General features: G+C 45.2%; 1 protein-coding gene across 1 annotated transcript in view; it reads right to left on the reverse strand.

Moving 5' to 3' along the window:
- Positions 1 to 9,463, reverse strand: part of STAB2 (stabilin 2) — a 148,076-nt gene that overhangs the window by 40,345 nt on the left and 98,268 nt on the right. Inside the window, exons 43-50 of the mRNA XM_015422556.1 lie at positions 7,472 to 7,591; positions 4,912 to 4,959; positions 3,936 to 4,013; positions 3,690 to 3,836; positions 2,154 to 2,294; positions 2,012 to 2,071; positions 1,350 to 1,526; positions 370 to 462 (exon numbers count right to left, since the gene is read on the reverse strand). Coding sequence (XP_015278042.1) covers positions 370 to 462; positions 1,350 to 1,526; positions 2,012 to 2,071; positions 2,154 to 2,294; positions 3,690 to 3,836; positions 3,936 to 4,013; positions 4,912 to 4,959; positions 7,472 to 7,591 — 864 coding nt within the window. The remainder of the gene's footprint in view (positions 1 to 369; positions 463 to 1,349; positions 1,527 to 2,011; positions 2,072 to 2,153; positions 2,295 to 3,689; positions 3,837 to 3,935; positions 4,014 to 4,911; positions 4,960 to 7,471; positions 7,592 to 9,463) is intronic.

Raw genomic sequence — 9,463 nt, forward strand, 5'->3', positions numbered from 1 at the left:
GGATTATGAGCAGCTATTCACCTCCATCACTTCCCCTTTCTGCAAAGCATTTCTAAGAAGCCCTTTAGTCCCATAGACAAAACTATTCTTGCCATTCCCTTACCACATCGGCCGCTCTAGCACCCCAACTGCCCCTCCAATATACCTGATGTAAAGATTTGACTTTATTTTGGTTCTACACTGAGCCACACTGCCTTTAAAGCCACCGGTTGCATGCCCCTCAGCCTATGTGCAAATCAACAGGCTGGAGGAACTGTATTACATTACAATGCAGACTTTCCTTGTTTTCATTTAAACCTTGGCATTTACTTAACAGAATAACCCCCCCCCCCCCAAGGATTAGGTAATTTACTAATGTGAAATACTTACAATTTCATTATTGTAATTACTGCATGTCACACTGATATCAAAACCTTGAACTGTTGTCAGTGAACTGGAGGTAGGGAGGGCAGAGGCTGGGATCTGTGGAAGAGTTGGGCAGAAGTTAGACAGTAGAGAGATTATAATGCTGTACCATTAGAGTTGCCAACCTGGGGCCTGCAGATCATCCAGTATTACAACTGATCTCTAAGGAAGGGCACGAACAGAACCACAAAGCACAATTTGTCATGAATTTTGCCGTTTGCACTTAAGGAACAGAAGTTTGAGTTGGATTTACCATCACTAACTTCCATGAACTTTTATAGCAGTTCATGCAGTTCATGGCGGTTCGTGGATGGAGCAGAAAGCAGGCATTTAAAGGGACTCCAAGTCTCTTTAAACCCCTGCTTTTTGGTCCCCAAGAAAGCCGCAAAAACAGCTGAGCGGTGGAGAGGTGCTGTTTCAGGCTCTTTTCTGCAGTCCCTTTAAACTCTAAAGAGACTGCAGAAGACAGCCCACAACAGCTGCAAGGTGGGGAACGCCTCCCCCATGCAGCTGTTTTTCACACTGTTTTGCACTGAACAAGACAGCCTGAAACAGCTGTGCAGCAGGGAACATCTCCCTGCCCATGCAACTGTTTCTCGGGCTTTCTGTGGTCCCTTTCAACGGGGCTTGCAGGGCGACAAACCACAGACTGGTTCAGTTCATGGAGTTTCCTGGTTTGGTTCGTGGTTCATAAATCAAACCAAACTGCATTTTCCTGGTTTCTGAACCAAACTGCATTTTCCCAGTTCCTGCCCATCCTTACTGATCTCCAGACAGCAGAGATCAGTTCCCCTGGAAAAAATGGCTGCTTTGGAGAGCGGGCTTTATGGCATTAAACCCTGCTGAGGTCCCCCCCAGGCTCCACTTCCAAATCTCCAGGAATTTCCCAACCCAGAGCTGGCAACCCAACATAACCAGGAAACATTTACACAGGAAGTGCTTACCTTGACATCTCTTATAATGTGGAATTTCAGATATTGCTGCAATTTTTCCTTGTTTGACATTTTAAATAGAAAATCCTGCTGTTCTGCAGGCAGAGCTCTGACCACTTTGTCAGTGGGCCAGAACAAAGTGATTGGTTGGTGAGCGGGATCATTGAGGAAGCCAAACAACCCAGCACTCTGAAATAAAAGTAAAATGTCTCCATCAAGTTAAAAAGGTAAAGCCAGTCGAATCCGACTCTAGGGTTGCGGTACTCATCTCCGTTTCCAAGCCGAAGAGCCAGCGCTGTCCGAAGACGTTTCTGTGGTCATGTGGCCGGCATGACTAAACACCAAGGCGCACGGAACGCTGGTACCTTCCCACTGAAGTGGTACCTATTTATCTACTTGCAATTTCTTGCTTTCGAACTGCTAGGTGGGCAGGAGCTGGAACTAGAAACGGGAGCTCACTCCGTCATGCAGCACCTGGGTCTCGAACTGCTGAACTACCGACCTTCCACAGCCTGCAGTTCAGCGTCTTAACCACTTGAGCCACCGCAGCTCCATCAAGTTAGCTACAAGTTAATCTACTGAACATGGGCACCACCACACCACAGGCTTAAAATGATTTAGACACTATTATGGCAACAGACATTTTGACAAGTTACAAAATCCTGTAGCCTTACCTCTAGCAAGTTGGCAAACATGATGTAGCCATTTTTTGCTGCAACCATTTTGAGACTTTCCTAGGAAGACGAAACTTTTGTTAAGTTCATTTGCTTGAACAGTTTTTAATGAGCTAGCGATCCAAAAGTAAAATTTACCTACCCTCTCAGTTGCCGGATTAGATGTTGCGAAGTCTTGAATCCTCTGTGGAATCAGCCAACTGTCTATGATATGTATGATTCCATTTGTGCTTATTATATCACTGGTTAAAATCTTAGCTTTGCTGTTTAAAAATATTGAATTCTAAAAAGGCAAACAGAGGCAAACAGAAGTTTTTCATGGAACCAAGAAATAAGGCTGACTAGACTGATCCACACCTTGAAACAGACGTAGGGGCTGTGGGTCAGTGTGAGAGCATCTGCTTGGCATGCAGAAGGTCCCAGGTTCAATCCTTGGCATCTCCAGCTAAAAGGTCCAGGTCATAGGTGATGTGGAAGACCTCTGCCTGAGACCCTGGAGAACCACTGCCAGTCTGAGTAGACAATAGTGACTTTGAGGGACCAGTGGTCTGATTCATATGTTCATATAAGAATGAAGCTGACAGTAGCGCTGACCAAGTTCAGAGAAAAGGTGGCCTCGCCCCCATGTTTTTGTAGGCTCCTGGATAGTTGCGGCTTGCACCAGAGGGTTGCTTTCAAAATAATAAATAAGTAAAAAACTGTCTCTTTGTCTGACTACTCTAATTTAAAATAAATAAATAGATTAAAACAAATTAGATGGGCAGGAAAACCTGGTGAGCACCTTGAGGCATCTACTGATGAAGAGAGCCAATTGCTTATCAGTGACACAGCTAAGGGATTGGAGAGGGCACTCCCTTGGTACTAAGTTGCTATACACTGAACTCCAGTTGCTGTCTGGCAAAAGGGGATGTTGATGATAGGAATGTGCAGTCCTATCATTTGAAACTTGGGGTCTCCCCCTCCCATCGGACTTTTCCTCCCCGGCATCTGATCGTGCCGGGGAGCGATGCGCCGTGGGATCCCGCCGCGGCGTCTCAAGTTTGGAGCGGCTCTGAGTAGCCACGTTTCAGCCGTCCCGTGTGGCAGGGGCCAATATTAGGCAAAAGCAGCTGCTGCCAGAGCAGGCCCATAGCTACAGTGGGGCATCTCAGGGCTAGGCCCCCTGACTTGCTGGCAAGGCCCCTGACTCCAGCCCAGGGCATCATGGCCTTCTCCCCCGGATTAATTTGATTAGCCAGTACCCCCTAAGAAATTTAAATGCCCCCTGACATAAAAAATCCTGGCTACAGGCCTGTGCCAGAGTAAGTACTGCTGCTCTTTAAAAAGTTGTACTAATTCTTCCTCTCCTTTGGAGAGTAGGGCAAGGCTGAGGTATAAATTCCTGGTAGTCTCTTAATCCAAACTGGCTGCTCTGGTAAGGGAGTTTACTCCCTTCTTTGGGATGGCAAAACAGACACCGGTGAACTGAATATGAACTGTATATGTGTTCCACCCTTAGGAGTGTTACATCTGAACCAGCCTTTGGAGTTATTGTGTAGAACTTTATCATTAGGTCCTAAATCATTACTCTGAACAGTCAGCAAAAGTTCCCAGTTTACTTTCCCCAAACCATTTACAATTCTATATGCTCTCTCTTTTCCAAAAAGAGAAGTGGAAGTGAAACTGTACAATTAGCTACCTGTGAGATTGTGATCTTGAGTTGTTCTCCCTGGAGAGTTGTCACATTTTTGTCTGCTGTCAGATCGTCATAGAGTAATGCACTACAAGCTACTATATGGTTGCGAAGGATCTGGGGCATCATGCCATTTTTGACCCAGTCGGAAATCTTGGAAGAGAAAAGTGAATGACAAGTACAAGAGGGGGAAAATCTGCATAGAATGTAACCAAAATAATTTAGCATGATTTTGCTCTTTTGTTTACTTACTTTCACTTGAACTGCTTTTCTGTGGGGTACAAAAACAGTGAAAGGGCCGGCCCCTTCCATATCTTGGATGCCAGCATCCTGCAACAAAGCAATGCCAACTCTCAGTTTCAAGCAGAGCAGTGGCACTTGAAAGACCACCACCGTCTTATTTTGGGTTGCCAACTCTGGGTTTGCAGATTCCTGCCGATTTGGGGACGGAGCTTGGGAACAGAAGGGTTTGGAGATGGGAAGGACCTCAGGACCCAATGCAGCCCACCTGCCGAAGCAGCCGTTTTCTTCAGGGGAACCAAGCTCTCTTGTCTGGAGATCAGGTGTAATTCTGGGAGGTCCCTAGGCCCCACCCAGAGGCTGGCAACCCTACATGATGAAAGGCTGTTCCCTTAAAAAACGTTTTCAACTTTTTTGGCAATCTTCAAGAACATTGCGGAAAACAAAAACCCTCCCATCAAAAGCCTATGGCTTGGTTCAAACATCACATAGCCAATTAAATTAACTATAATAAGCATGAATATCCAAATGTGGACCACTCTACTAACTATGTTTAGTTGGTGGAGGAAAGTGCTGTCAAGTCGCAGCTGACTTATGGCGACCCTGGAGGGTTTTCAAGGCAAGAGACATTTAGAGGTGGTTTGCCATTGGCTGCCTCTGCATAGCAACCCTGGACTTCCTTGGTGGTCTCCCATCCAAACACTAACCAGGGCCAACCCTGCTTAGCTTCTGAGACCTTATGAGATCAGGTTAGCCTGGACCACCTATGTCAGGGCATGTTTAGTAAGGGCAGGGCTTCTAGTGTCCTGGCCCCACTGCTGGACCTCCTGATGGCACCTGGTATTTTTGGCCACTGTGTGACACAGAGTGTTGGACTGGATGGGCCATTGGCCTGATCCAACATTGGCTTCTCTTATGTACATCAAACCAGGTACAAAAAACATAGTCTTGTCTGAAGCCAGTTTGTTAACTACAATAACTTTCTTACCTGAAGATACATTTTAAATCGACTCATGTTGAAATCTCTTGAAAGTTCCTTCAATGACAACAAAAAGAATTATGAGAATCTGTGACATCAAATGTAGAAACAGTCACACACAGGATAGCATGAAACAGGGAGGGCTAGAATATGCGCAGGGCTACATGTGCCTCATAACTTTGACAATGACTGGGACCCTGCAGAACTTTCTGAAGGAGGCCCAACCTGCCCTGAAGCTTGATGCGTTTGTGTATGGGGGCAAAGGAGGAAACGTGACTAGGCGGCTGCTAATGGGCTTTCCCACTCTTCAAGATAAATTCATTAATTCTACTGCTTTATCCTGGCCTCTGCCTCTCCTCCCTAGAGAGATTACTCCTGTTGGGTGTCGAGGTTCGCACGGTGCTAGCCCACTGCAGGTTGCGAGTGGTGTGAGAGTATCAAAGAAGACGCAAGTCTTATAGGCTTGGTATAAAACTATATACAATTTATTTACACGAGCCTCCACCAATATATTGCACAGAACGACAAAATGCTCACGCAGACACCGGGTTTCCATCAGGAAGGGATAGTACACCGTACAGCATCATACTTATACTAGCATTGTCCAATCAGGACCCAATGCTGAGTCACTGTTAATTAGCTCTGCCCTCAACTAGACAGAACCAGTTGGAGCCAGCTCTACTGACACTCTGAGCTGCCAGCTCCTGTCAAACAGATTGATATGATCTACAGCCAGACTTATAGAACACATGGATGTTGACATTGGGTACAGACAGATGGCAATGGCTGAAAGAAAGAAAAAAAAAAGGGGAAAGCATAGGAGGGGGACAGTGATGGAGCCCTCCCACTGGAAGCCCCCTGGGGGTTCTGTTCTGATGAGGTTTCCCTTGTAATAAGACAAAATATCATTTTTTTTTTAAATGCCTATGCAGTGCAGGCAACACCATAAAGATGGCCACTTTAGGCCAAATTGCATGCTTGGTGGCAGAGCAAGGTTGTTGCTAACCGCCTGTAAATCAGTGGAGTCGGGCGATTTGCATGGGTAGGCAGAACTGCTGAGAGCTATCATGGAACAAGACACCATCCAGACCACCCCCCCCCGCCCCCGATCCTGAGTCAAATAAAATATCATAACCAAACAGATCCCTTGGCTTAGCATAAATATAATAATAATTGTTATTAGGTAATAAAAACTCTAAAGGAGAAGGGACAGGATTACTGAAGAAAAGATTTTCATAAACTTTTGATTTATACTGTGCGGATTGCAACAGGATATGGAGCAAATAGGGGGAAAAATACGAGCAAGCAGAATCAGAAAGGCTCCCCAGCCAAGGGACCCAGCCAGAATACTAAAGTTCACTATAAATTAAATACAGACAAGATACAAATTAGTTGGGAATACGCCCTCTTGAATGAAGTGACACATCGATGTCTCTCAAAAAGTACTCAACTGAAAAAAATACTTCAAATATTTCTCCTTACCCGAAACAAAAGAAGTAAATTCACAACAACATGAAGGAAAATTGGGGAGACAGAAATGGACTCATGAGGAACTCATAGAGGAGGGATTCTTGGTTGTAGTGGCATCCTCCTGCTGCTCCACTTGCTTGGCCTCCCCACAGAGATAGAGGGGGGCAGTGGGGCAACACTGGCTCCCCCTCATCATCACATCTTTTTAGCCAAGCTGATCCTGCCAAAAATGCCCTTCTTTCCCATCTATTACAGATTCTGGAATCTCCTCAGTTTTCTTTATATCAACACCTGATGATTCCCCTGACATTATCTACTCAATTTGCACAGCCTGTGCCTCTCAACACATCTCTGTAGACAAGTGTTAATTTTGTGATTCTACATTTACACACATATATGTCTACAAATACAGAATATACTTCTTACATCTGATGAAGTAGGCTGGGCTCTGATTCACAAAAACTTCACGTCACAATAAGCTTTATTAAGTATAACAGTAAGAAATCTACCTCAGTTCACCTTTGTGTGTGTGTAAGTGCCATCGAGTCACAGCTGACTTTATGGTGACCCCGCAGGGTTTTCAAGACAAAAGGCCAACAGAGGTGGTTTGTCATTGCCTTCTCTAACTTAAAAAAACGGGGCAAAAATAGGGTACCGATTATATAGTGGTGATGAACGAGAAGCACTGGGATTGATTTTAATGATGTCTCTTTTCAAAAAATTAATTTGTTTGTCATATAACACGAAACTTAATGCCTGCAATAGCAAAGCTGGGTTTACAAAAGTCCAAGTTCTGGATGACCCATCCACATTGCATCCATTTTCCCAGAGTTTGTCTCTGCAGCAACAACTTCCTCCCCTGCCGTATTCTATGGGATAAGTGGGCTGAGGAGAGGCTATCCCCCTACTATCCACGGCTTCTTTCCTCCAAATCCCACCCCCAATGACCTGGGGAGATCCACACATCATTGGATATTGTGATATCATTGACTAGGATATCACAGTATGTATCCAATAAAGTATGAATCCTGTCCGGGGGGTTTAGTTCAGCTCCTGAACACAGCTTGACTGACGGACCATTAATAAAGCAACGTTTTACCTGGATGATGCTGCCTCTGCAAGTAAATCCATCCCCAATGTAACTGGGTTTACATGCACAGCTCCTTTCTGTCCCTTCGGTATCATTGCAGATCGCATTTTCCCCACAGCCGCCATTATTCTGTCAGGAAGGCAACAACGTGAAATAAAATCTTGCTTCCATTTTACTGCAACTTTAAAACAGTGAATGAATGTGGGTACAAACTTGCCAAACACAAGTGCTTTTCGGTTTCCACTAAAGCACACACGACCTGCTTGTTCAGTCATCCTCAAGCAGCATGGAGAGCCAACCTGCAGTAGCTTGCAAAACTGCAACGTCTCAAATCCTCTTTGGCACTGCAAGGAGCCACCCCCCACAAGTGCTCAAGACCCAAGCTATGAATGGGAGCCTTGCATGGGATCTCCTACAGCAAACTGTCAATTCCAGCCATGTGAGGGCCTGATTTGGATCAGAGCCTTTGCACAAGAGAAAGGGGAATTTAACTCCCCACCCACATAGTTTTCATGATCTGGCCCTCCCCCACCACTAACCATGGGCAAAAATCAGGAGGCGTGGGTGTGTTAAATTGTAAAAATTGTATGAGGGGAAAGGTTAAATCCTTCTGACCCCACGTTGGGATTTTAATCCCGATTGGGACTCTGTTCACAGATTTCCCCCAGTCATTTTGTCTAGCTTGGTCCCAAACAAAGTAGTTCAGCAGAATTTCAGAGGAAGTACTGAAACTTTGCCCTCCACTTTATGGTCGGATAGATGCTAGCTGCTATATTCAGCTGGATATTTCTGAGGCTCTTTGCAGGAGTCTCCTCTGTGTATTCGGCCTGTGCTGCCTTGAAGGCCCTAAGGTCACCAACCTCCAGGCAGGGTCTGGGGAATCTCCCAAAAATACAGTGGATCACCACACAACATAGATGGTCCCTTGAAGCAAATGGCAGATCTGGAGGGTGGATTTTATGGTGCTATAACCCACTAAGGTCCCTTCCTTTGCCAAACTCCGCCCCAGGCTCCATCTCCAAATCTCCAGGAATTTCCCAGCCTGAAGATGGCAACCCTAGTACTGGGTGGAACGGTGGGATAAAATGTTTTAAATAAACTAAATAAATAAATATGCCACTCAGGCAACAACATTCCAGACAGACCTCACCATTTTCAATGGCAGCTGGGGAGATAGTTCCATTTTCCATGCAATACCATATTGCTGCTTAATTGCTGGGCAAAGCATTAAGCTTCTTAAGAACTGCAACCCAAATGTACAGCAACTGTGCATTTGGCTGTGCTATGAACCAATCAGCCTTTCAAGGCAGGGGCCAGACAAAAAGACAAAAAGATAGAAACATCAGGCCAAAGTGCTAAGAATAGGCCTTCATACAGGCAATTTTTGAAAGCCCTCTTCATGACAACTGTAGAGGCTGCTGAGCCGTAGACTTATTGCCCTTTTAAATTCCCTTCTAGAACTTGGCTGCCAAAGGCAAAGCAGAAAAAGGTCAAGGCTGGCTGACTAACCAGCATGAGGTACAGTAACTAAATCTGGAAATGCAGCCTGAAGATTATGGCTGAAGGTCACAAGATCTGGATTCGTGTGGAGTTTATGCCGGTGGATCTAGGTGGGCTACCCAGGATGGGGAGAACTGGGTTGTGTTAAAGCTCTTTGCAGTCCCCTCACAGGGACTGGTTGCCTGATATGAATACAAGAAGTGCTATGAAAACATGCCATAACATCTGTTTCAACAGTGTTATGGTTACTGAAGTAGGAAGAAAGTTGGCAGAGAGAGCCCTCCACAAAGAAACCAAGGAACATTCTCTTTCTCACTGTTTTTTTAATCTTAAGACTTTCATGAAAGTCTTGAAAGGGGGATTCAAATGTCAAGCAGATCAAAACCTTCTGTTGCACAAATCTGGACTGGAAGTACAATTTACTGAAAAAAGCTTTGGATAGGCTGGCGCTCAACTGTTCCCCTGTTTGCCAATTTCTTCCTACAACTCCCTCATTACAGC

Source organism: Gekko japonicus, unplaced genomic scaffold, assembly GCF_001447785.1.
Source record: "Gekko japonicus isolate JY-2015 unplaced genomic scaffold, Gekko_japonicus_V1.1 scaffold1164, whole genome shotgun sequence".
In the NCBI taxonomy this organism is placed as follows: Eukaryota; Metazoa; Chordata; class Lepidosauria; order Squamata; family Gekkonidae; genus Gekko; species Gekko japonicus.